General features: G+C 47.2%; 16 protein-coding genes across 16 annotated transcripts; 7 read left to right on the forward strand and 9 right to left on the reverse strand.

Moving 5' to 3' along the window:
• Positions 1-177: 177 nt before the first annotated feature.
• CYBJADRAFT_155589 (YbhB/YbcL family Raf kinase inhibitor-like protein) lies at positions 178-1239 on the forward strand. Its single transcript, XM_020213450.1, has one exon. It carries the CDS (start codon positions 241-243, stop codon positions 868-870), a length of 630 nt encoding a protein of 209 aa, XP_020068277.1. The 5' UTR covers positions 178-240; the 3' UTR covers positions 871-1239.
• On the reverse strand, positions 1207-1782 carry HAP5 (Hap5p; the record flags this gene model as incomplete). Its single annotated transcript, XM_020213206.1, has 1 exon — positions 1207-1782. A coding segment is annotated over exon 1 (522 nt), but the record flags the coding sequence as incomplete, so codon positions are not given.
• A 173-nt stretch (positions 1783-1955) lies between these two features.
• SNX3 (Snx3p) lies at positions 1956-2499 on the forward strand. The gene has a single exon (XM_020217687.1). The coding sequence runs from the start codon at positions 1981-1983 to the stop codon at positions 2446-2448; it is 468 nt and encodes a 155-aa protein (XP_020068279.1). The 5' UTR covers positions 1956-1980; the 3' UTR covers positions 2449-2499.
• CYBJADRAFT_186938 (uncharacterized protein) lies at positions 2052-3782 on the reverse strand (the record flags this gene model as incomplete). The annotated part of the gene is made up of 2 exons (XM_020217239.1): positions 2052-3665; positions 3732-3782. Coding segments are annotated over 2 exons (1166 nt in total), but the record flags the coding sequence as incomplete, so codon positions are not given.
• Positions 3783-3987: 205 nt separating this feature from the next.
• Positions 3988-4824, reverse strand: CYBJADRAFT_117080 (carbon-nitrogen hydrolase family protein; the record flags this gene model as incomplete). The annotated part of the gene is made up of 1 exon (XM_020212220.1): positions 3988-4824. A coding segment is annotated over one exon (837 nt), but the record flags the coding sequence as incomplete, so codon positions are not given.
• A 147-nt stretch (positions 4825-4971) lies between these two features.
• On the forward strand, positions 4972-5549 carry CYBJADRAFT_38047 (uncharacterized protein). The gene has a single exon (XM_020217688.1). It carries the CDS (start codon positions 5119-5121, stop codon positions 5461-5463), a length of 345 nt encoding a protein of 114 aa, XP_020068282.1. The 5' UTR covers positions 4972-5118; the 3' UTR covers positions 5464-5549.
• A 1513-nt stretch (positions 5550-7062) lies between these two features.
• Positions 7063-7302, forward strand: VTS1 (Vts1p; the record flags this gene model as incomplete). The annotated part of the gene is made up of 1 exon (XM_020212205.2): positions 7063-7302. A coding segment is annotated over one exon (240 nt), but the record flags the coding sequence as incomplete, so codon positions are not given.
• A 52-nt stretch (positions 7303-7354) lies between these two features.
• PDE2 (3',5'-cyclic-nucleotide phosphodiesterase PDE2) lies at positions 7355-9644 on the reverse strand. The gene has a single exon (XM_020215876.1). It carries the CDS (start codon positions 9202-9204, stop codon positions 7582-7584), a length of 1623 nt encoding a protein of 540 aa, XP_020068284.1. The 5' UTR covers positions 9205-9644; the 3' UTR covers positions 7355-7581.
• Positions 9645-10261: 617 nt separating this feature from the next.
• YHB1 (flavohemoglobin) lies at positions 10262-11543 on the reverse strand. The gene has a single exon (XM_020215877.1). The coding sequence runs from the start codon at positions 11463-11465 to the stop codon at positions 10368-10370; it is 1098 nt and encodes a 365-aa protein (XP_020068285.1). The 5' UTR covers positions 11466-11543; the 3' UTR covers positions 10262-10367.
• Positions 11544-12124: 581 nt separating this feature from the next.
• On the forward strand, positions 12125-13399 carry RIT1 (tRNA A64-2'-O-ribosylphosphate transferase; the record flags this gene model as incomplete). The annotated part of the gene is made up of 1 exon (XM_020216945.1): positions 12125-13399. One exon carries the CDS (start codon positions 12125-12127, stop codon positions 13397-13399), a length of 1275 nt encoding a protein of 424 aa, XP_020068286.1.
• Positions 13282-14513, reverse strand: MNN9 (mannosyltransferase complex subunit MNN9). The gene has a single exon (XM_020215878.1). The coding sequence runs from the start codon at positions 14329-14331 to the stop codon at positions 13477-13479; it is 855 nt and encodes a 284-aa protein (XP_020068287.1). The 5' UTR covers positions 14332-14513; the 3' UTR covers positions 13282-13476.
• Positions 14514-14917: 404 nt separating this feature from the next.
• On the reverse strand, positions 14918-16830 carry CAM1 (translation elongation factor EF1B gamma). Its single transcript, XM_020213207.1, has 2 exons — positions 16187-16830; positions 14918-15951 (listed from the first exon to the last, which is right to left on the reverse strand). The coding sequence occupies exons 1-2, from the start codon at positions 16383-16385 to the stop codon at positions 14924-14926; spliced, it is 1227 nt and encodes a 408-aa protein (XP_020068288.1). The 5' UTR covers positions 16386-16830; the 3' UTR covers positions 14918-14923.
• An 849-nt stretch (positions 16831-17679) lies between these two features.
• CYBJADRAFT_164626 (uncharacterized protein) lies at positions 17680-18840 on the forward strand (the record flags this gene model as incomplete). The annotated part of the gene is made up of 1 exon (XM_020213863.1): positions 17680-18840. The coding sequence occupies one exon, from the start codon at positions 17680-17682 to the stop codon at positions 18838-18840; it is 1161 nt and encodes a 386-aa protein (XP_020068289.1).
• A 1464-nt stretch (positions 18841-20304) lies between these two features.
• CYBJADRAFT_113008 (SRF-like protein) lies at positions 20305-20634 on the reverse strand (the record flags this gene model as incomplete). The annotated part of the gene is made up of 1 exon (XM_020212131.1): positions 20305-20634. A coding segment is annotated over one exon (330 nt), but the record flags the coding sequence as incomplete, so codon positions are not given.
• Positions 20635-21586: 952 nt separating this feature from the next.
• CYBJADRAFT_155616 (MBA1-like protein) lies at positions 21587-22420 on the forward strand (the record flags this gene model as incomplete). Its single annotated transcript, XM_020213451.1, has 1 exon — positions 21587-22420. One exon carries the CDS (start codon positions 21587-21589, stop codon positions 22418-22420), a length of 834 nt encoding a protein of 277 aa, XP_020068291.1.
• A 188-nt stretch (positions 22421-22608) lies between these two features.
• CYBJADRAFT_175387 (uncharacterized protein) lies at positions 22609-25448 on the reverse strand (the record flags this gene model as incomplete). Its single annotated transcript, XM_020216696.1, has 2 exons — positions 22609-25399; positions 25435-25448. 2 exons carry the CDS (start codon positions 25446-25448, stop codon positions 22609-22611), a joined length of 2805 nt encoding a protein of 934 aa, XP_020068292.1.
• Positions 25449-25455: the final 7 nt, after the last annotated feature.

The raw sequence follows: 25455 nt of genomic DNA on the forward strand, positions 1-25455 counted from the left end.
TAATTGCCTATTTGGGGGTTTCCTCCGTATCACACTTCTATACGGGGTGTGTAACTCATTTCTAACCACCTTTTTTTGTTACATCATCCCCCTTTTTGAGGGGCCTCTCTGGTTTGCTATTTTATTATCTGGTTCAACTTCTGAGCAGTTCATCGGATGTCATTTGTGAAGAGTTCAATCTTGAGACCATTGACGAGAGTAACACGCTTCAGATATCCAGCTTTCAACGAACATCGAATCATGCCATTGAGACCATTGCTAACCATTAACAACTCCATTGTGGAGTCCTTGAAGTCCAATGAGGTTTTCGAAGACGTGCTGCCACAATTCAACGTCAAAGGTTTACTACAAGTGAGTTTTGGTGGTGACAACGAGGTGACTCTCGGGAACACATTGGCGGTTGCAGACACTCAGAAGAAGCCACAGTTTCAGTTTTTGGCCAACGTTGATAAGGACGAAGTGAATGCACTGGATGAAGCCGAGGGTTCTCTGTTCACGCTTGTGCTCACAGATCCCGATGCTCCTTCGAGAACAGATAAGAAGTGGTCTGAGTATGCTCACTTCATCACCACTGGGATCACACTGCAGAGAACAGAGGGGGAAAGCTCCTCATTTGTTGCAGAGCTGGATCTCGGCTCTCAGGGGAAGGAGATCTTGGAGTACATGGGTCCTGGGCCTCCAAAGGGGACAGGAAAGCACAGATATGTCTTCATCCTGTTCAAGCAGGCCAAAGGTGTTGAGCCAAAGCCTCCAGCAGATCGTCCAAATTGGGGATATGGAACGCCAGCAACAGGCATCTTTAAATATGCAAAGGAGTACTCTCTGGAGCCTTGGGCTATTAACTTCTTCTACGCTGAGAACAAGTCATGAATCACATTACTTATATAGTACATAATAATAAAACACATACATACGTTCCTGTTTTGTAGATCTCTAGTTGTATGTCCGAGTTTGTTGATGGAGTTACTAAGATTGGTGTTGTAGTTGTTGATGTTGTTGTGGCTGCTGTTGTTGCTCCTGTGACCGCTGCTGCTGTTCTTGTCCTTGCTGCTGGTGTTGTTGAGTATGTTGTTCATAATTGTAATGTTGATGGTATTCTTGTGGTCTCTCGCTTTCATAATACTGCGACGACGAAGCTGCTGCTGATACTGACCCTGATACAGAGTTATTCTTTTTCTGATACGACGACTGAGCAGTCGATTGCGGTTCCTCTCTGGGAACAATATCGATTAGAAAGTCAAACATATCACTCTTCTGTAGTGCCGCTGCAATGTCACTCCGTTGCAGCGTGCGTCTTTTGTTCTCCTCTGCGTGTATCCAAGCACGCATCGTCAGCTCGGTGATGAAGATATCGCATCCTTTGGCAAACAGAATGGGAGCCTCCGCACTGATCATCCGTACCTCTTCGTCTGTCTTCATAACTTTCTTGATCCTTGCAAGCGGCAGCTGATGGTTCCTGAAGTCATGATCCTCGTGCTCGATACTGTTGATGGTCTCCTGCCAGTAAGCCATCATCATGTTACGATAATTACCCTCCAGACCTTGGCCAACATTGGCAAACACAGAATCCCCCATCATACCTTGGTCGTCATCGTCTATAGCTTCCTCGCCTTGTGTCTGCGACAGTGACTCCACATCATCTCCTTCTGCCGCCTGCTCCTGAGGCTCTTCCAGCATCATCTGCTGCTCCTGGAGATATTCGTAGTTCGCGTCAATGTTATTGTCCATCTCTTAATGCCCTCAAAGTTGCCTTCCACTGGTTTAACCTCGGCGTTCCCACCCGCTTTGGGTGTCAAAGTTGATGCAAAAATTTACGGGAAAACCCACAACGTCAAAAACAACAACAAACAAAGGGGTGTCCGGGTGTGCGCAGTCTTGGGGGCGTAGCAAGATCGTTTTTGTGGTTTAAAATTATCAACAGGACAACTTTGTTGCCGAAAAAGGTCAAATTGTTGACAACAACAAACAGCGCATTCCAAAATGGCTTTCAAATCTTTCAGCTCGGAAGTGAGCGAGTCGCTGGCCAATGGCCACAACAAGGGCCAATCATTCGACGAACTGTACGGGGAGCCGGAGAACTTTCTGGAGATCGAGGTTGTAAACCCTCGTACCCATGGGTATGGGAATAAGATGTTTACAGATTACGAAATCGTGTGTAAGACCAACTTACCCGCGTTTAGACTACGTGAATCCTCTGTGCGCCGTCGTTATTCTGACTTTGAAACGTTCAAATCGCTGTTGGAGATGGAGTCCTCAAGGGTGGTGATACCAAGCCTTCCCGGTAAGGTATTTACAAACAGGTTCAGCGACGAAGTGATTGAAACTAGAAGGGCGGGCTTGGAGAAGTTCATCCAGGCCGTTGCAGGACATCCTCTTCTACAGACAGGATCCAAGGTGCTAGCCAGCTTCATCCAAGATGAAGTTTGGGACAGGAGATCGTACTATTGATGGCTATGGACTTACAATGTGCGACTCCCATGAGAAATGACATGAACTATTATTCTTCTGGATTTGACTTTACTGTGTAGCGAAGAAGAACAATATTGGCATCTAAAACAGTGTTATAGCGTTTATCCGACCATGGACGTATTCAACAACGTGGTCGTTATACGTGAAGACGACGCTCTTACCCCATTCAATCTCATTCTCGTTCTTCTCCCAGTTACCATCGATGAATTCCATACTGTTTCCCAACAATTCGCTTCTGTTGATGACAACCTCTTCGTTTGCTAAATCGGCTTCGGTTTGTGCAAGCTCTTCGTCTTGAAATCTCTTACAACGCCAGTTGCATTTTCGGTACTTACCAAATAGGACACTCTCTGGTAAATTTCCGTGAAGGACAACCTTTGTCAGAACCCCTCCAGATCTGGTCATAGTATATAACAAGTCAAATCCGTAACGGAAGTAGTTGTGGAAAACACACTTTGACTTATCATCAACTGGACTTCTCCCGTGGATTGAAGATCTTGAATCGTTCTTTAAAAACACCTCATCTGGAGGGCCCAGCTCAGCAAGCACATCTTGTTGCAAAGATCTGTCGATAACCAAGCTGAAATTCTCAAGCCTTGGATGCTTGAAGAAATGCACATCGAGATCAAAGCCATCTCTAGTGTTGGGACCTTCTTCATCATGTTGTATTCCTTTAATCCTTATCTCTGATACCTCAATATCATCAACCGCTAGTCTATCTACTGTCTGTGCTTTAAATCCATACGTCTTGAACTCTGACCATTTCGATAGATGATGAATTGCAATGGAACTTGCCTTCGGATTTGTAGCCATAACCTGTCGTAACAGTTCCGATGCATCGGTGATTCCTTGTAGTTTCTTGGTGTTTTCAACGTTAAATCGGAACGATAGCCCAGGGTAGTTCAACGTGTACACAGAGTTCTTCAACTCTCCTGGATAAGTAGGTCCAAAATAGTGATCATACACGGTTTGAAACCTGTAATCCTTCAATGAATAGTCCTGATACGTCAATGAGACACGTGAAAGATCAACAATCTCTATAAACAGGAGCAGTTGACACTCAAAGTCAAATGTTAAGCGTATGTTCAGCTGTGTTATGATCAGGTAATAAAATATATCTTCATCATTGTAGGCTATGGTGACCCTATACTTCGAGGATAGTTGTCTTAACAAGTGATACAATGACATCCCGAGTTCTACAAGCAGCGATCGTCAGTAACACAATTATAAATGTTTAAACGCTACAAAAAGAGACAACTTACTGATCCCAGAAAGTCCTATAGAAGGTAATATTGCGAATTTGTCACTCATTGTTGTACTGCTAGTGCTCTTTGATATTTGGTGGGTAAAGAAGGGAACTTTTCCCCTTATCGCACAACACATGCCTTGCTGAAATGAGTAGGGGACACACGTATGCTGATATCTTATCTGGAACTACTTGTTTAGGAAGTCAACGAACCGTCAAGTATATTCATAAAATGGGCTCTATTTATCCTTGACAACGGCACCCGTAGAGCTATTCCCGTATAGATCGAATCTTCTCTGTGTCTGTGTTGGAATGCTTTGTCTAACGCTGTCAACCATCGAGGTATCGATCTCAACGACAACTGCTTCTTCTTCCTCGTGCGCCCTGGCGATGACTTTGCCCCATGGATCCACCACGAGTGAATGTCCATACGCATGGTATTTGGCGTCGAGGTCCCTTGCAGAAGAGCATACAGCGACAAAGCACTGATTGTCAACTGCACGAGCCCTTGCTAGTAACTCCCAGTGCTTGGGGCCCGTTGTTGTGTTGAAAGCACCTGGATACATCATCATGAACGAGCTGTAAGGCGGTCTCGTTGCGACGTTGGCCACCTCTGGAAACCTGAGATCGTAGCAGATGGCAAGGCCCACGTTGCCCCACTTCGTTTGGAAAACGGTGTTGTGATCTCCAGCACCAAGGATCCTACTCTCCTGGAATGAGATCTTCCCAGGGATGTCAACATCGAACAGGTGTGTCTTTCTATACTTGGCCACTATGGTCCCTTCTGGGCTGAACACAACAGATGTGTTGTATATTGAGTCTGTGGAACCGTCAACCTCAGGGTACGAGCCACCAACCAGTGTAACCTTGTTGTCCGATGCGAACTGTGATAAGAACCGCGTCGTCTCACCATCAGGAATGCTCTCGCAATATTTCCTGAACAGCTTTATACTGTATGGACAGTTAAAGCACTCTGGGAGCATAACCATATCCACTGGCCCGTGTTCATCAACGGTTTGGCGTAGTAGCCTCTCGGCGTGCAAGAAGTTCTCACGCTTCACGGGAGAAGTCTTCAGTTGCAGCAGCGCTAGTTTCAGTGTCTTGGACATGGCAACTGAAGCACAAAAGCGTCTCCAGAGTGGTGGAATGAGTCGTCTATCGCACCGCCCGCCGCAACTATGTTAACGCTACAGTTATGTGTCAACAAGCTCAACAAGCTCTCCGGACCTCTGTGCGCGCACACGCTTGCCCTTCCGGTTCTCGGGGGGAAGCACCCGCGCTCGCCTGGGCCAATGGCGGCCTGTGAGCCCCAGGCCAGCAACGCCCTCCGTGAAATCGGGCTGGACACCAAGGCCCCCGCCTAACAAAACCTGTTGACATTTCCCACCTGGGCCTATCTCATCATGATGACAAGCTATACAAAAAAACAAGCTATACAAAAAAACAAGCCATACACTACGAGCGAAACGCACATACAAAGAAAGCACATACAAAGAAAGCACATACAAAGAAAGCACAATACAAAAGCATGGTTCTCCCTGCCATTGGACACCAACACACTGCAGCACTTTGCACTAAGCAATGTTGTGACTACTTTCCACCAATTGTGTTTGAACCATACGGCTCTGGCTGCGTTTCCTGCTGCTTTTCGTTGTGTGTGCGTGTGTGTGTGTTTTTTGGCTGGGAACGTGTGTGCTCGCAGTCCGTCGAAGGGAAGCGTCCGCCTAAACTTTTTAGGGCTCCCATGATTGTTCGTGGTGAAAGTTGCACGTAGCGAAGAAAAACCCAGACATCACCCCTTCCCCCTTAAAATTTCACACCGCCAGTGCACGCCCACCGCCCCCCCCCCCAGAAGAAAGAGAAAAATCCTGCGCTGGTAGTGGGGCCCAGGTTCAGAAAAGAAAAATTTACCCGGGAAGTACGCCCTTGGGAGAAGTAGACGAGTAAAGGAAAGAGCATTTCTTTCGCAACAGCTCTTTCTCCTTAGTCAATCAGGCACACATTAACGCTGGACGAAGAAGGAGAAGACGACGACGACGACGACGACGACGACCATGCCACAGGACTCTGAGCTGGAGAAGCGTCTGGAAGACGGTGCTTTACGCTCTATTAATAATGTCCCTCCCTCCCAGCAGCATCCAGGTGCTGCGCTCTTATCCTCCAAGACGCTGTCCCCTGAGCCATTCATCTCGTCATTCGCCTACGAAGGAGAACTGGCGAATCCAACTAGGCCAATGTCCCCAATAATCGACGTGTCCAATGGCCTGATCTCCCAGTTCCATGGCTCTGGAATGCAAAGACCCTTAAGTGCCCAGGGCTTCAACTTTGGAACCGCCGCGAGCTCCACAACGGGGGCCGGCTCCACCACGCAAGTTCCTGAGCGTCCGCTGAGCTCCATGGAGTTGGACTCGTTGACTTTTAAGAACGACGTTGCAAACCTCATCTCCTGGATGGGCACTCTGGATTCGAACCAGCAACGCACCGTTGTTGATAATCTCTTGTCATGCCTCCCGGACGATATCTATTACTATGCCAGGCTGAAATTGGACTCATCGCCACAACAACAACAGTTTGAAAACAGGATCTTCCAGTCCGTTGAGCCTCCATTGGCACTGGACTCCATGTTAAACAACATGCAACCTGATGGTTCGTTTTCTCCAACGGTCATTGCCCCCACTGCAACCTCTGCCTGGTCGAACTCTGCCCAGCATGCTCTTTCACAGCAGCAGCAATTCTTGGATAACACGAGATCTCGAAGTGCGGACCCGTTTGCACACCGTACTGGCCATGAGCAGGACTTTAGGCCACAGTTGGTTCAACCACAGCCCCGTTATGATCGGTTTGACATCACAAGTCTCGCTCAACAGTTGACACAGCAGGCACATGTTTCGAACGATTACAGTCCTAGTAAAAGAGATGGCCATAACAGTGCTGCGCTGAAGCTATCTGCTTTGTCTACGATCAACTCTAGAACCCAGTTGGAGTCTCAACGTAAGCAAAAGCAACAGCAGCAGCAGCAACAACAACAGCATCATCAACAACAGCAACAGCAACAGCAACAGGCTCAGCAGCAACAGCAGCAGCAACAACAGCAACAGTATGCTGCTGCAGGTGAACGTGGCAGGGTGCTGGCCTATAACGACAGTTATACGCGCACAACGTCAAGTGTTCCACCACCACAACGTGGTGGGTTATACGAATCGGTCAGTATGAATCCTCAACGCTCGCTTAATACCCATACACACGCACACACTCATAGCCAAGGCGGTAATGGCAAGCACTACACACCACAGTTACAGCATTCGAGTCCTCAAAAGGGCCAACAAACCGCGTCTCCAAAATCACCAGCGGTCAATGCTAAGCAAATCACCAGTCTAAAGTTGTTGAACGACATACCTGCATGGTTGAAGACTTTGAGATTGCACAAATATACAGCAGCACTAGATGGTATTCCCTGGAAGGAGCTCATCTATCTCAGCGATGAACAACTGGAACAACGTGGTGTTACTGCCATGGGTGCTCGTGGTAAATTGCTGAAGGCATTTGATGTTGTTAAACAACACTACGAAGATGGTCTCATTGAATGAGTTCTTAGCACTGCAGCTCTTGAGCTACAATACTGTGCACCAAAAGTGAAGGGAGAGGAAAAGGAATCACCAAGATCATAATAATTTCGTGTTATTAGGGTTGAGCTTTCACTCTTTATGTTATTAATCAAGTATCAAATAAATATAAAGAACAGGTTCTCATGGCTAATGTAGAGAAAATCAACTTCGTAATCTAGGGGAAATATGCAAACAGAAAGAAAAATATTAGTGCAAGTAGCGGGCTGATGAGCAACATCAATCGGCTCATGATATGTTGTTTTAGGCAGCTGCTGGTTCGATAGCGCTCTTCCAGACCGTGGTATTGGCCTGTAGTACCTCATACATGAATGCGAATTCTGGTATCAATGCTGCAACTTCTTTGAACATTGCATCGGCAAAATGTGATATGAAGAACATTTGGCTCTTTGGTAGCTGAGGACTCTCTTCAATTGCCTTCTGGTAAGTCAATGGGAAGTGAGGTTCCTCCCTAGGATCCACAATTGGATATAAGTCAGAATTTGCTGACAAGTGCTTGGACAATTCTGCAATTTCGTTGAACTCGCGTGTGAGAATGATACCCCAGCGTGATGAAACGTTTAGTGGGCGTGTAACGTTAGAGATATCTGCACATTTGATGATGATAGACATCAACACAACAACATCACTCGGAGCCTTCAACTGTTGGCCTGTTTTGACCAGCCCTTGTATCATTTTAACATAACCAAAGTGAGAAGCCATATCTGTAGCCAATATCGTTTCAGTTTGTAATTTGTTCCAAGGCTCTTGCAGGAATACTGGCCAATGAAGGCGTAAACAACGTTTAAACCATGAAGAGTGGAAGCTCTCTAGTACTGCCTTGGATGAAAACACAGTATTCAAAGGCGCTTTGAACTTTGCAAGAAAATCGTTTGTCAGTCCTGGATGACCAACATCATGGCCCACAGATGCTAACAGAAGTGTCAAGCAGTTCTCAGCATCCAAGAGTGCAGGTATTGTAGGTTGGTGAACCGAGGTTGGTACGCCTTCTATATCGACGGAAAACCCTTCAGGTGTAGGAAGGGCTCCAAGCCGTATCAACAGGTAAAAAGTCGCTTGTAAGACATCCACGGCATGACGAAAGTTATGGAACGCATTACCACCACGATATGAATCTCTAATGGCAAACAAGAAAGACATTAGATCGTTGTTGGAAATCATCAACGGCGAAGAAGGTGGAAGTTGAGCCAACGTATGTTTAAACATGGCGTAGGCACACACAGTGGACTCGTCGCAGGACAATTCATGTGCAATGAATCCCCATGAGCCTATAGCACTTTGGTAAAAGCTGAAAGAGGGACGGGAGCAGGATAACAACTTCTCAAAATTAACAGCTTTGTTGATCTTGAGTATATATTCCCTCAACATTGTTGATCTCTCGTCACTCGTATTCATAATCATTTTTAAACAGTTCGGCATGGAATAAATCATAGGACAGTCCACGGCCTCCTCGTTGTTTAAGCCAGCCCATGTTTTCATCCTCAAGAGCCTGTTCTTCAAGAGCCTGTGGTATTTCTCCACAGTAGCACGGACCTCAAGCATGTTCAACAGCGATTCCTTGTACACCAGCACGTTCAAATGTCTGTAGTGCTCCTCTAACAGCGTACGGATATCCTCAAACACTAGGGCATCAAGCTCGCGCTCAGCCGCGGTGATGGAACCATCACCAACGTCGTCGCTGATGATAAAGATGGTGGGATAATTCAGGTCCAAGTCCGACTTACCAACAACGCTGATGAACTTTATCACAACGGATAGCTTATCAGTCGTATGGATGAAAGATGCACGCGTCCCAACCTCGTACAACTTAGCCCTCTCACGTGCCTGTTCAGCAGGCCCTGTATATAGGTAAATCACTCGGGACATTACTCTTTCTCTGTCTCTGTAGGCGATACTCTGTCTCTTACGCTGAGCTCTCCCGTCTTGGTTCGACTCTATCTCGTGATCTCTTCCAACTCAACCGCACAGTGTATCCCACTGCTGCTTCGCTCTATCGATACGGAGGTGTGGATACTGGTGGAAAATGGGCAGAAAGAAGCACCTAGCTCAGACACCGCAAAGGAAATAAAATGCCGTATGGATCAACAGGTTAACAAGCTCTCCAAAGCAGCTTTCCTATGGAGCAGCGTATAGTAACAACGACGGATCAAAGCACACACAAGCTTCCTTTAAAGAATAGTGTTATCAGAGGATATGAAATGAAAAGAAAAGAAAAGAAAGGAACACTAGCACAAATTTGGCAAGGGGAGGGAAAAATGCGAAAGAACGACTCAAACGTTCGCTGCAATTTACACATGAAAGGGGAGAAAATTATCAAAAAGGGTAAACCTCAGGAATTTTGTGCAAGTGGTTTTTCCTTCATCCGCGGCGCGTTTGGCCGTTTTCGTTTTCGTTTTCGTTTTCGTATGTGTTTTTGACTTTTCTTTTTGCTTTCGCTTTCTTTGTCGCTGTGCTCTGTGCAAATTTTGCAGTGCCAATGGTGCAACTCCAAGCAGATTGGGTTGTGTGTAACGGTTTTTTGCACTTTGTTTTTTGCACTTTGTTTTTTTGCACTTTGTTTTTTGCACTTTGTTTTTTTGCACTTTGTTTTTTGCACTTTGTTTTTTGCACTTTGTTTTTTGCACTTTGTTTTTTTGCACTTTGTTTCGTGCTTTTGCGCAACCGTTGGATGTGGGAAAGTTTAATTCCCGATAAGCAGTGTCGTTTTGGGTAAAACAGAATGGCGTAATCACGTGTCGTGAGGCCTCTGTGCAACGCCAATCACAATTAACGCAGCTAATGGGTAAGCCATGTGAGCGCTGTATGGTTCATCTGTGCTGTCTGTACAAGTTGCAAATACATCGATGTGCCTCAAGGTTGTCCTCCCCTGCAGGACTCGTTGCAACGCTTGTGCAAGAGCTCTTACTACAGGGCATTTCATGTAATTAATGTAAATCATTTATTTCATTGACATAATAGTTAGAAGAGATTATATGAGCATTATCAGCCATGACGGCACCAGTATGTATATTTCACACCAACAATCCACCTCAAACGTGGGTTGGGCCGAATTGCTCGCAGTGTACTCTTTCGTTGTCAACCTTTGACAGCGTCAAGAAGCCTGTAACAACCTCCATGTATGTAACTGGACCAAGGACGAAGTAGTGCTCATCTGGAGATAAGGTCAATTGATTCAAGATATCCTCTGTAATTCTATGGTGTGCGATTGTGTGCTTAGCGTCTGTTGTGGCTGGCAACTTGGAGTCAGTGACGTACTCATACAGCTTGAAGTTGTCGTTCTTCAACAATTTCTCGAATATTGGAGCAAAGACACGTTCATGGTCATTGCGGTTCGAGTAGTGCAAGGTCACCTTGTTTCCCTGTTTCAAGTAGTACTCGATCAATGAGACAGTTGGGGTGACACCAATACCACCAACGAAGAAGGTAATTGGTGCAGTTTCTTTAACCTCGGCTGGCTTCAAGATTCCGTATGGAACAGTAATTGGCAAATAGTCACCAACGCTCAAGTTGTCATGGATGAAGTTTGATGCCTTACCGTTCTCCAATCTCTTGACGGAAATTCTGTACTCCTTGTACTCATCGGTGAACTCGGATGAAATGGAGTACTCTCTGGTTTCGATGTCGTCACCGATCTGGGTCTTAACTGTGACGTACTGCCCTGGTTGTGGAGTAACGTACTTGCCATCGTCGAATTGTAGGTGGAATGACTTGACAGAGTCGGATTCCTGCTCAATTTTAACAATCTTTGCAGGTTTCCAGCCTTTCCAACCGTTGGCAGTACCTTCAACTTCGGCGTAACGATCAGCTTCGAGCTTGATCAAAAGGTTTGCCAATTGGTAATAGGCATCCTTCCATGCCTCCATGAACTCTGGTGTGGCGCCCTCACCAACCATCTTCTTCAAGGTTGTTAAGAGACATGAGCCCACAATGTCGTACTGTGCAGGGAAAACTTGCAAACCAACGTGCTTCTCAACAATTCCCTTGACAAAGGCAGTCAATGGGGTCAAATCGTCAATGTTCTTTGCGTATTGCAACAAGGAGTAAGCAAGGATACGTGGCTGCGCACCGTTTGGTCCCTGATGAGCCAGGTTGAAGTAGTCCTTAACCTCTGGGTGAGTCGAGAACATGTGTTGGTAGAAAGATGATGTTAACTCAACACCATGTTGCTCCAAGAATGGAATGGATGCCTTGATGATCCCCTTTTGTGCTGCTGTAAGTGACATTGCCTTGAATATCGTAATCTGTGTCTATGTATACTCTCTGGGGACTTCAATCTGAGAGCTGAACAAAGCAAGGCCTCATGGTTGCTTATATACCTTTCCAGCAAGCTCATCCCACATAAAAACCACGCGTACGCATCTGGAGTCCCCCATGCATCACAACATTGGTACCTTAAGGGACAGTATGGGCCAATGATATGTCGCATAAAGGTAAACACACTGTCCACCACTGTTAATACCCATGCTTCAAAATGGCTCCTCCTGGTCTGTAAATCCGAAGCCGTCCCACGCTGCGACATAATTATCTCCGCCTTAATACCGAAAGTTTTGTATAGGCGTCACGTGACACCAGTACAAACGTTTCGGAGATACACAGCTTGGTGAGCATCCCATAGAGGGAATATACCCAATTCAGTAGTTATGCGAGCTCAAGTTGGCGGGAAATATGTATTCCATGGCAGTTCATCATCATGCACATTGCACGATTTTATGGGCTAGAAGTTGTGATATTTTGGAGTCCATATGCGCTGTGAGGTTGCTGCTGAGTTATGGAGTGTATGGAGTGTATGGAAGTTGCGGTAAAAGAGGTTTTAAAGCCGCAAAGGTCCATAAGGAATAGGCTCCATTCGATCGACTGGGATTCTTGTTGGGTGAGAGAGGTCCACGAGAGCTATGCAAGGCCCTTGGTCCCCAACGAGAGGTGTGGACTGTGGTATGTTGATCCACACGATGTTGTGGACACCGCGTACTTCAAGTCGACGGACGGACATACGAACGAATGGTCGTTCAGTACAAGACGTCTGAACTTCCACCTCCTGCCCTTGATCAACTCTCATAATGGCATCATTCTCGTTGACTCTACGAGAAGAGGGAAGACCATCCCGGATGCGCTGTCCAAGACAGTGCCGCTATGGTGTGCCACGTTGAACTACATCATGAACCCTCAACATGGCACGAAATCAAACAACTGGCTCTTCACACCAGGCCAGTTCGTGTCAAGGAACGAGGCCCATTCAATGGCGAACCTCATTCCTCAGTTTGCTGAAAGAGTGCTTGAGTTGGGACTGACATCTCCAGAGGAGTTGAAGCAGAAGCTCGGCGGCAAATATCTGAGACCACTATGGGTATATCCAGGCCAGATGTTGCCACTGGAACAAGTGGGAGAGTACGAAGACTTCCACCCTGTGATATGTTGTGTTGCTAGTCAACGCGCAGACGATGGTATGAAGAAAATGAATGGATACGTCTATGTCCAAGGAGCAGCTGATGATCATGAACTCTGGGCTGGAAACTTGACTTCCCAGTCCTTTTGGAAGAATAGGGAGAAGCTGTTGGATAAATCGCTGAATGACGGGGAAATTTTAGACTTGACGAGGACCTTGGTAGACGAGAACACACCAGGAGACTGCTCGGTACAAGACGTTGTGGTGTTAACAAGCGGTATCAGTATCGGCCAAATAACACATAATGCTGATAATTTTGATAAGCAGTTTGATACAGTACTTCTTTTGAGCGAGAAGTACACCTCCCCTGATCCCCGTGTAATCCACTTCCCATTGTCGTGTTCTAAGAAGGGCTCCAATGAACTTAGGAAGCACCTTCCTCAGATACTCTCGCTACAGTACAATTCTATACTTATACTATGTGAATCGGGTACTGATCTCTCCCCTGGTGTGGCATTAGCACTGCTGGCGACTCGATACAACCTACAATGGGAACTTGAACCGAATTTATTGGTCACCAAGGACGTCGTCAAGAAGCATCTCGCAAAGATATCAAGTATTAAGAAGGTTAACCCCAGCAGGGCAACGCTACAGGCCATCAATACGTGTATAATGTGACAACGATATGGATTAGTTGTTTGCATTGATAATGTGAAAGTGCAATGTCTTCTAGGATAGAGATTGGAATGTGTTGTTTATTCGTTGTAGTGATAAACCAGATAATTCGGTAAACCAAACACCTGGTATCCCAGTCTCTTAGCCATCTTGGCGAAACCTTCGGTCTCAATCAAATGATAGAATGGGAAAGGTGGGAACATCGCACCGTCTCGATGAACGTCAGCCTTCACCATAACAGCAGCACCACCAACACCGTCGAGTTCCATTAGGGTGTTTTGATCACCGTTTGAATCGTAAAAGTGGGCCATAAGCACTCTATAAGTGGCCATCTCTGCGTAGCCTTCAACGATGATCTCGTCGTCCGCCATTTCCTCAGCCATCTTCAACCCCTGTTCTGATTCAACCCAGTTATTGTAATCGTATGGTCTAATGTCCTGCTCCTTCTTTTCCTCGTTGTAGTAACGCTGGTAACAGTTTGCGCTGACAACAGGCTTATCATGTGAAACCAAGTCCTGAACCAACGTTGGTGGAGTCTCCACGATATCAGAGTCCAACCATAGCACCCACGAGGTGTAAGGACCCAATGCGCTGAAAAGAAGCGAGTTACGAGCCAGTGCCATGTTTGCACGACGTTCCTTCTGTACTTTCAAGGCATGTCTGGACTTCTCACTCTGTTCCTGGAGGGATTCGGTGTCCTGTCTAAGGATGGTGATCTTCGAGAATCTGTTCTCCTTCTTACCAGTCTGCACTTGTTTGATCGCCTTCTCCAACTTCTTCAGGGCCAAATCACCATCTTTGGAGCGTGGAACGATGAATCCCAATTCAACCAGCTCACGAGGATAAGTCAGGCGGAGCAAATTCTGCCAGTACTCGTTGTAGAATCTGCTGACCGGTGTAAGGATCAGCACCTTTTCCTTGTTATAGGCAGCCATCGGGGTCGACGCCAGCTTATTCAAGTCATAGTGAGAGATGTGGTCTCCTGGCAAGTTACGTGGAACCACAGCTGGCGCACGGCCAAAGAAACCACTGCCCTTTGGCTTATATGAATACTTTGAGGTCGATCTTGACGTGAAGAAAAGGTAGTAAACAACAACTATGAGTGTCAACGGGCCTAACACCGCCAGTGGACGTCTTCGAAGAGAGCGTAGCAGAGCAGACTTGTTCAAAGCAGCCTTCATCCTGTGCCAATCTGAATCAAATCACCAAATAAAAGGATCTACTTCTTTGCTTAAAAACACTCTGTGAAGCTGGCAATTTCGTCTGCTTAGATTCGAAATGTCGTTTTTTTGCCTGTGCTTTTTTCGCTGTTTTTCGTTTTCGCACGCGTTGTTGTCCCTGAGTTACCCGGCCTGCTTGCTTCGGGAGTGCTGCAACCTGAATCTCATCACCAGGGTTACGGGGCAGCCTCAGTGAGATCTCATCACTACAGCAACGTGTTGTGCTTATATATACTCATCACTTGTTGTATTTCAACAATCCATTATTAACCATACTAAACTAAAAAGAAGAATGCGTGAACTGCGTTTACTTGAAGACCTTACCATCAGCGATTTCTCTCTTCTCGCCGTTGATCAACAATGGCTTGTCCCAGGCAAAGACATCCTCAACGAACTCCTTGTCCTCTGGCTTGGTTGCGTCCAATTGGGAGAAGGTGTAGGACTCCCAGTCTGGAGCAACGTCGAAGGCTGGCTCGTGCTTGTCACCTCTGACGAGGAAAACAGCAACAATACCGTTGTTGTTGTTCTCACCGTAGACAACACCAGAACCAAAGAGGTACTTGGTGGAGCCTGACAAACGGTTGAAGAAACCACCGAGCAAGTTGTTGGACATGAAGGTCAAGGTCAACTCATCGTTGTACTTGTAGTCGACTCTCCACAAGGACCACTCAGTTGGGTCGTAGTGTTCCCAGAACCATGGCAGAGCAGTCTCACGGGTCTCCTCGTTGGAGTAAGTTCTCTTCCACTCATCCAAGTTGAACTTGGTAGACTTACCCAAAAGCTCCAATGGGTGCTTTGGCTTCTTCTCCTCGGCTGGAGCAGCAGCTGGCTCTTCAGCAGCAGCCTTTGGTGCAGCCTCCTTCTTCTCCTTCTTTGGAGCGGCCTCCTTCTTTTCCTTCTTTGGTGCAACGTACTCAACTGGCTTCTCAATGAATTGGAAGTCGGCAAAGGTCTTGGCCAAAGTTGGGTGAGCTGTGACAGTAGAGAACCATCTGGTGATGGCTGGGTGAGCAGCTCTCCACTCAGAACCGAACAAGTATTGGAAGGCTCTGTAGGAGACAGAAGCAGTGTACAAGTCAGCAATGGACAATCTCTCGCCAACCAAGTAGGTGAACTCGGAGAGTCTGGCTTCAAGGACAGCAGCCAATTGCTCAAGGTAAGCAGTAGCATCGGTAACTTGCTTCTTGTTGTATGGGACCTTACCAATGATTGGGCCGAATGCCTTAACGGCAGTTGGGAGCCACTCAGAGTTGGCAAATGAGAGCCATCTGATGATTTGAGCGTATTCCTTCTCGTTCTTACCCAAGAGAGACTTGTCATCAGTCAATGAGAGCACTTTATGAAACTAGTGTTAGTAATGCACCTCTACCTCGAAGCCAACGCCCCCATTGAAGGTTATGCAATCGTGATCTCCTGTTTCCTGGACTTTCTTCAGAGTAAAAATTCTCGACATGATCTATTAAGACAGGGATAACTGTTTAAAAAATAATGGAGTATCATCATTGCAAAAGTACAAGACCTTGAGAGCAAAAACCACCACCAAAGACATGGCACAGAACAAAATACTTACAGTACAACACAACGGCAATGGCCTCAGTCAACTTGTAGCCCTTTGGACCAAGGAAAGCTGGGTACTTGGCCAATGGGAAGTTCTTCTCGTATGCAGCATCCTTAGCGGCAACAGTCACGTCCAAGTTGTAGAACTCGACGAGACCCTTGACGAGGAAGCATCTGGCGTATTCACCGACGTACAAAGTACCTTGAGACATTGCTAAAATTCAAAGTTATCTCTGTTGCTTCGAAAACAGGAAACACATTTGAAGAGGATGAAGAAGTTGAGTGAAAACTTTTTCTTTTCCACGCTGTCTGTTCGTCCGCTGCAAAAAAAGAAGCGAAAAAAAGCCGGCGCATCCCGTTACGGCCACACACCGCCACCGCACGTGATCGTCGGTGAATTCTCTTAGGTAAAGCGGTGAGATGGTGGTTATGTAGTGGCGAGGGTGCAATTGTCACTTAAATGCGTGTGATAACGGACTGTGCTGGGTGTGCGGCACGTATGGGCACCTGCTATGGCAACCTTCAGGGGAAACCATGGCGCAAGATGTGTGGTTTAATGGCGTGGTGAGAGGCTAAGTTGAGCCGGAGGGAGGTGATTTTCGCGCTGGCGACGGTGGAGTGTGGTGTTCGGATGTGACAACTTGATAAGCGGTGGGGCATGGGCTATTGCGCTGTCCACTGGTCAATGATGAAGCGCAGGCTGTGTGTTTGGTGTGTTATGGTGCTGGTGTGGTGCTGGTGTGCAGTAATGTGGTTTACTGGGTTATTTTCGATGTAATTAGCGTGAAATTGGCCGGAAATGGTGATTTTCGGTAGGCATTAATTTTAGAAATACGCAAGCTGTTTATGCAGACAGGTTTCTCGTTTGATAAATTACACAGTTCATATTCTTTAATTCGCAACGCTACAACGAGCCAGAAGTGGTTGTGCTGTATGAATTATCTAACAACAGTGGCCATGCTGTGCTGAACAGCCACCACGTAACATAAACTACTAAATTGCGGCCCATCTCATAGCGTAGATCCCCATTCTACATCACACAGTACGGCACCACCTCACAAGGGCCATCGTCACTGTGTGCCTCCAGCCATCGCTTCAACCAACCGGAAGAACACCAATTGCCATCCATTCCCTGGCCAATTGGCTCAGAAACGCTCAAAAGCACCACCAATGAACCAAAATTGACACCTCAATATACGATCGGTGGCCGTTAGAAGGAGCAGGTTTTAGTGAGCAGCCTGGGCAGCTCCCACCGGCGTGCCACCACCGCGTACTACGCGGAATTGTCTCCGCCCACGGGCTTGGTGCGTTCCCCTGGCACGCGTTCCCGCGTAGCCTCAAAATGAAATGTGAAACACATACCAGTGGGGACTCACTTGGAGAGATTCTTTTCACGTCTTCCACCTCTTGCTCTGTTTAAATTCAGCACAAATTGAACACCGACGTCGTGCCAAACCACACCAGCCTGTTTGGTAGTTGTTGAGTAGTTTAAGGAAAGAGAACAGCATGATGAGTGAAGAGAAGGAAAAGAAGAGACCGGGCCCACTAGATCTCTCACGCTCAGAGCACATTCCAGACAGTGAAAAGGACATGTCAACGTTTGCCCTGCAATGCGTGAGCCCTGGCTTGCCACCGTTGAGTGCAAAGATGCAGACCACGGTGCTACAGTCCAAATCAATCGAGCAACAACAGCGTCAAATCATTGCACAGAGAGCTGGTGTTCTTTCGTCGCCGAGTGACGACCACGCTGTGGATGGATGCGCCAATGCTGAGAGTTTGCAACGAGCAACGCCGTCCACATCTGGGTTGACCAGTAACATGGAGAGCCTGTCAATACCATTGACGAGCTCGAATAAGCGCCTGAAGCGTGATCGGGTTCCCACTCCTTTGAACCTTGGCTCAGCAAGGACTCAACAACCACAGACCATCAGGTCTGCTCCTATATACAACTTTTCGCAGCCGCTCTCACCACAGACAGCACAGAGAGCCAACTTCAAGAGAGCTCAGAGACAAGCTGTGCATGCTGTGGGATCCCAGAGGGCTAAGCAGCAACCGCATCAACAGGCGCCGTTGACAGCAAACCCTCACAGAGCCCAAATACCCTTTGTCAATGCGTCGCATCCGCAATACACGGCGATGAACAACGTATATCGTCGCGTACCACAGACCGCCACCATAATGCGTCATCCTGGCCAGGGTATGCCCTTCTCGCAACGTCAATGGATAAAGTACCAGCAGCAGTTGGCATATCAACACCATCAGTGGAGCAAGTTCAAGAAGTACCAGAACTCGCAAGCCGTGAGCCATGTCACGGACGTGTTCCCAGGTGAAGGACAGAGATTTGCACCGCTAGAGGCACAAGCTCTCAGTTCACAGCGGTGTGTGTTTGATACAGAGGTTAAGGCACAGACGGTAACAAAGGAGCACAGGAGAAAGAGGAACCACGATGATGAAGAGCTGGACGATGATGATCCCGAAAGCGCTGCTATAGAGGACGATGCCGAAGTCGGCATCATCACAGGGATACAGAAGGAACAGATTGTCAGTGCAGAGCTGAAACTGGCGAATAACGTGTTCAGATTCGAACTGGAAAGGCATGGTGGGCTCGATAAAGAGAGATTCTTGAACCACTGTGCTACGGCGTGGGATCAGTTTAACAAGGTATAAAGCCAGGTGAGATGAGGGAGAGTATATACAGAGTAAAATTGACATAACTTTCAGAAGAAACTATGTATTGGAATGTTAAAGGAACTGGTGAAATGACACCACAATAGCCTGTGACCTGTCATTGACCTTAGGTGGTAACCTGTGGTATCATTTGGATTTTGAATCTCCATTATTGTTGCCATTCTTTGAAGATTGCGACCCTTTGAATTCTTGATCCTGACTGGAGTTCTGTTCACGATCCCGCCTAATAGTAGCTGTCTGTAGAGGAGAGTCTGTGAGATTCTGCTGTAAATGTCGTCTTACCCTTGGTGGTAGTTGATGGTTAGCAGAAGAAGGGATAGGCGTATTTCCAGAACCAAAGGGTATGTTCCAATCGTTTGAATAGAAATTAGAAGGTGATGGAAACAGATCAGGAACATACCGCGAGGGCAGTCCACCTGTTAGTGGTGTCTGTTCACCCATCTTGGACTGCTGAGGAGGTAACGGCGGCGGCAGATTGAACAACCCGGAACCCAGAGAAGCGGACAACGGAGTAGAGCCATTGGACAAGAGACCTAACCCCTTTGGCTCATCACTCTGAGCTGATGTTGGTGTTCTTTCTCCCGGTTTCATGGTACCATCTTTGCCACTTACACCGGTTTTATTTGCAGACTCGTCAGAGTGTAAGCCAGTATGTGACGCTGTAGAGGTCGTGGCTATTCCGTCTTTTTGCTTCCTGGCATCTGTTGGTATCTCAACACGTAGTATAGGCCTCTTGCTGATGTTGTTGTTCAACGATCTTGCCCTTGTGTAGGGCGAGTTGATCACGACTGGCTGTGGTAGGCCACCTCCAGTGGAAGGAGGCGATTGTAGATGTTGCTGGGGAACATAGTTCCCTGATACCCGGTATTGGTATGCCAATTGCGATGCCTGTGATGGCGGTACAGTTTCAACCACGGGAAGCTGTTGCTGCTGCTGCTGCTGTTGTTGTTGTTGTTGTTGTTGTTGTTGTTGTTGTTGTTGTTGTTGCTGGCTCCACGGGTGTGGCATCATACGCTGTTGGGACTCCTGGAAATGAGAATACGAACCCTCGTACAATGGATTATGCATTGGTAACCCAGAAACCTGTCCTGATAGTGGCAGGTGTGACTGTGTATATCTTGGAAGGAGCTGGTTTGGCAAGTGAGACCCCACCATTGCACTTTGATTACTAGCAGGCACAGTATTCATGCTGTTGATGTCCTGCAACTGCTGTACTCGCTGCTCCAGCACCGAGGCCTCTGGTTTCACAGCGGCCTCGTCCTTTGCTTTCTTCCGACTTGTTGTTTTCCTCTGCTTAGCAGGTCTATCAGTGTTTTGGCCCTTCAGCTTCCTTTTGGCCTCCGCGGGCTTCTCTTCATTGTCGTCATCGCCATCCTCGTCCTCCTCCTCCTCGTCGTCGTCGTCCTCCTCCTCATCGTCAGAGCCCTCAACAACGTCGGCGGTCATCACGGACGTCGTCCGCCGGTGGCCCTTGTCTGCTCCCATTGGGCCTACGCGCGACATCGTCTTGTAGTCGCCGTAGTCCTCCGGCGTCTTCACATCGTGAGCAACACCCTCGTTCTTGAACCGATCCAACAGCTGATCCACATCGGTCGACGTGTACTCAAAGAACTTGGAGTGGTTCTTGCCCAGTATTATCACCGCGATGTCCACCTGGCACAGCACCGCCAGCTCGTGCGCCTTCTTGAACAGGCCAGCTTTCCTCTTCACAAACGTCACCTTCCGGTTTCGCTCATCCGTGATGGGCTGGATTGAAATCTTTCTTCTGCCCATGTTGCCGTCTCACGTCCTCCACTTCACCTTGCTTCGACAAACAGCACTCGAACAGCACTCGAACAGCACGCAAACAGCACTCAAACACAGCGCACACCGGTATTAAAGCGTGCTCTGGATCTCAGTCTCAAGGAAGCCCAAGACGCAGCGTGTGTGGAAAATCCCGGCTCGAAAAGATCGCTTCACAGAGAGAGCAGGCAGATATCCACCAATTAAATCACACACGGGTAGTACAAAATAGCAGCGATGCTCACAGAAGCACACACACACACAGCAATCAATTGAATAGACAGAATACTCAGTGTGTATTCGTAGAGCCCGGCTTGGTGTTGTTGTTGTTGCTGCTGTTTGGCTCTTTCCCTCGCAAATTTCAGAGCTCTTTCAACCACTTCAAAGGGAGAAAAAGACAAAAGCGCCAAAGGTTCGAACAAAGTGGAAAACCACCGCAAAAACGCAGCCATCGAGCGAAAATGGCTGGGAGGAAAGTGCGCCTTCTGGTGAAGATTGAACGGAGGATTGAACGCGCCAGAGGGGAGCCGCGTGGGAGCTTCGAGAAGAAAACAGACAACGGGCAGCGGGCAGCGGGCGCTGGTGCTGCCGCTTGGTGGGCGTGTGCTATTTTTAGCACACACGCCAGCGGGAAGCGTTTCCTGTGCTTGCTTGGTGGTTCTGTTGACGCAAAAGTTTCCGTATGCGGAATGACGTTTGGCGGTTGTGTGTTTTTCGCAAAATGGCGGGAGAGCGGTGATTTGTGGTCACGTGGGCAGAGGGGGACGTGCACGTGGCGCGCCACGTGATGTCCGCGAACCCGTTTTATGTTCTGCCCGCGAGGAGGACCACAGCGGAAAAAAATGCCAGTGTGACGGTTTCGACGCTGTGTCGAAAGCGCCAAAAGAGCCAAAAGAGCCAAACAGATACAGAGAAAAGTGCTTGAGACCGCACGTTCGACGCCATGCTCCGCCTCAGACCCCTTGCGAACTCGAGACTCGGTGTCAGATCGTTCACCTCAGCGAGAAGTGCCTTGAACGAGGCCAAGAAGTCCTCAAATGCCAACCCTCAACAGCAGGTGTTCGACCCAAGGTTCATTGGCCTCACAAGAGACATCTACATTCCAGTGTCGTATAAGAACCTGCCGAACCCATTGACCAGCCCAAGAGCGGTGTGGAGGTCGCTGATTAGAAGGCTCTACACTCTCGGGATGAACACCGTCCAGGTGGCGTTGATGCGCTACCAAACCGGCATGAAACCACAGTTTCTCCTGTGGAAGAACCGTGCGATTGAGAGATACGTTGCAATCAACAAGGCATTTGCTGCCGGCGACATCAAGCCTGTTGAGAAGGAGGTGTCTGTTTGGGTCGAAAAGGCCTTAAAGGCGAGAGTTGGGTCCATTCCAAAGGGCGTTAAGCTTGATTGGAAGCTGGTCAAGTTCAACGAAAAGCCAAAATTGGTTGCGTTTAGACCAATCATGCTGCCTGGAAGACCAGTGGAGTACGCCCAGGCCGTGTATAAGTTCAACACACAGCAGGAGCTGATTAACGTGAATCTGAAGACCGACAAGGTAAAGAAGATTGATAGAAACGTTACGGATTACGTTGGGTTCGTTATCGATTTGGATACCGATAAAGTCATCTTGGCTGGCTCTGTCTTTGAGAATTCCCCAGAGGATAGAATCCCTAAACCTGAAGACATTGATCAAAGCATGATCTTCAAAGATATGAAACTTAACGGTGATATCTATAGAGCACCAGCACAACCAGCGTTGAAGGAGCCATCATCTTCAAACTGAACCGAGGTTCAATTAACACTACAAATTGGAACTGGAAAAGCAACAATTTGATCAAATCAACTTGTAAATAACGATTGTTTTATATCTTACATATAGTGTATATCATTCAAATCAAGAAAGTGGGCATCGTACTTCTCGCTCTGATAATTTTAGAGACCTCCCGGTTGTATCCTGTCCAGAAGGTCAATTCATTTCTTCATATTCATAGTACCCATAACATCCACGTAACCACGACCAGGCTTCTTCTTTCTTCTAGTGGATGGACCACTGGTCATACTCATTAGGGAATCCAAATCAGATGGAGGTGGAGGTCCAGCTTTATGTGTAAGCGAGCTAGAAGGTGGTGGTGGTAATGACTGTGGTGCACCACTGCTGCCAGTTGAAACCACTCTCTCCGATGAATCTGAGGACATCGCCACAGCAGTGTTGTTATCTGAAGGATGGCGAGATGGTTGGCCTATAGACCCTTCAACAATAGAAGGACGAGGCTTCGAAAGAATAGAGGATGGCTTCTTCTTGATGATAGGAGGTGGAGGTGGAGCAGCTTTCTTTTTCAGCTCATCCAAGTCCTCATCTCCATTAACCCATCTCTTCAGATTCTCATCGTAGTGGAAATTGGATTTCTCTCCGAGATTTGCTTTATAAACCTTTGGTTCATTCGAGTCTTTACGGAACCAACCACCGAGCCATCCAGACCCACCACTTGAACCCTTACTCTCTTTGTTCTTCTTCACTGATGGTTTACGGTCAACATTATCGTTGCTCTTAGTGTGGTTTTTGGCATTTTTGTCATCGTCTTCATCGTCGTCATCATCATCATCCTCATCTTCAACGATATCATCATAGTACTCCTCCTCTGGTATCTGCTCAATTTGTTCCTTCTTTGGTGGTTCATACGCAGTCATACGAGCAGACGGTGGCTCATAGGACACCCCACCAGCCGTAGAGTCTTGGCGTGGTGCAAATTTGGATTGTGGTACAGCTGTATGAGGTGAAATAGGTCTCATATTCAATGATTGACCCATAGCATTTGAAAAAGAGCCTCCACGTTGAGCATGGAAGCTAGTATCAGACACAGAGTCGTGACGGGATTGAGCTGGGGATGAAGAATTGCGAGACTCCTGCTGAGGAACATAAGAGGTTCTTCTCTCTTCAACTGGAACATAGGAGGTTCTTCTCTCTTCAACTGGAACATAGGAAGACTTTCTTTCTTCAACTGGAACATAGGAAGTTCTTCTCTCCTCAACTGGAATATAGGAGGTTCTTCTCTCCTCAACTGGAATGTAAGATGACCTTCTGTCTGCCGTTGGCGCAGAGACAATTCTACTCTCTTCAACCGAGACGTACGTGGAGCTTCTTTCCTTGGTTGGAGAATATGTAGCTCTTCTCTCTGCAGGAGGTGCAAAGTCTCTTCTAACATCACTCGTAGAAACGTCTCCTTGAACAGAATCAGGAGAATTATTTTCAACTGGGCTCGGTGACACGGTTGTTCCGGCGTTTCTCTTGTCATCGCTTTCAGCAACAGTTGTTGGGGGAACATATTGAATGCCAGAAATTGAATACAAATCCAAATCACCAGAAACAGAAGCAACAGGTTCTTCTTTACTAGCTGTCGATGAGATAGACTTTGGAATAAACCTGTTGTTTTTCTTCTTCACAGGCGCCTTCTGGTCATTGTTGGCATATGGAGACCTGGATGGTGCATATGGCGAATCGCTTGGATGAGATTGGGCATAACGATCCAACGAAACATGTGATGGCTGTGTTGAACCTCCAACATGATCTTCCAGAGAAACATTTGATGAACCAGGTTCAAACGTTTTATTGTTCATCCTAGCAGAAATATCTTCCACTGATGTTTCAAACTGTGGAGCTTTGTATGGACTAGCAGTGACAGATCCAATATCACTTTGAGTTTCGGAAACAAGATCAGCATTCATCGACTCAATGACAGAGTTTTCAGTATAATCGTCTTCCATTTTCGGAACCCCCGACTCGACTGAAGGTACGGTCATAACGATACTCTCCTTGCCCAATGTTTCTGAATTACCAACAATATTATCACGAGGTTGAAGAGTGGACTCTGTTGCAAATGAAGTTTCCTCTGTATCTGCTTGATGAGGGTGTGATACTTCTGTTTGTTGAGTTACAGGTGCATATGGCCCTTGAGAAACATCCTTCTGTGGTATAACGTTTGTTGGAGCCTGCTTAACATCAGCATGGTCTGTTGGGACTTCATGAGATACCGGTGTAGCGTTTGAAGTTGAAGTATCATGAACAACAGGAGCAACAGAAGCAACAGGAGCAACAGGAGCAACAGGAGCAACAGGAGCAACAGGAGCAACAGGAGCAGCCAGAGCTGAGGCAGAGGCAATTGGTGCTTGATGAGTTGGAGGTGCAGTTGTGTGTCCAGCGTGACTTGGTGGAATAATAACATGATCTGGACCCAACGAAGAATGACTCGTATGACCAACAGGATGTGTATCTATGTGGTTAACAGGATGTGCAGTAGGATGACCAGCAACATCAGCAGTTCCGCGACCATTTGGAGCTCCGCTCATTTGTTGAATCGGAACATTACCTCTGTGTGTATCTAGATAATGCCCAGTAACACCCTCATGAACCACATTAGAAGAATTCACAGAGGACACAGCTGAATGTTTTGGTGGTGCAGAGTGGAGACCATGAGGCAATACATTTTGCAGATTAGGACTGGTTTTGAAAGACACTGGATCATTTGATGAGCCCATTGACGAAACTCTTGAAAGAGAGTCATCGATATCTGGCGTATACTTTGGCCTTCTTGGAGAACCAACGCGTGACACATTTTGTGAGCCAATCGACTCTGCAGTAGATGATGCACTCTTCGAATAGTTGGTGACCTTGGAGCCCTTTGGTGTATTTCTAGCACCAATGCCAGTGCCTTGTGGATAAACCCTCTGTGGATCAGAGTGAGGGAAGTTCGAATGAACTGGGATTCTAGGTGTGATATGAGCATTCAGTTCAGTGGAGACAGGCCCGTATCCATAATAGCT

This window comes from Cyberlindnera jadinii (genome assembly GCF_001661405.1).
Source record: "Cyberlindnera jadinii NRRL Y-1542 unplaced genomic scaffold CYBJAscaffold_19, whole genome shotgun sequence".
NCBI lineage: Eukaryota > Fungi > Ascomycota > Saccharomycetes > Phaffomycetales > Wickerhamomycetaceae > Williopsis > Williopsis jadinii.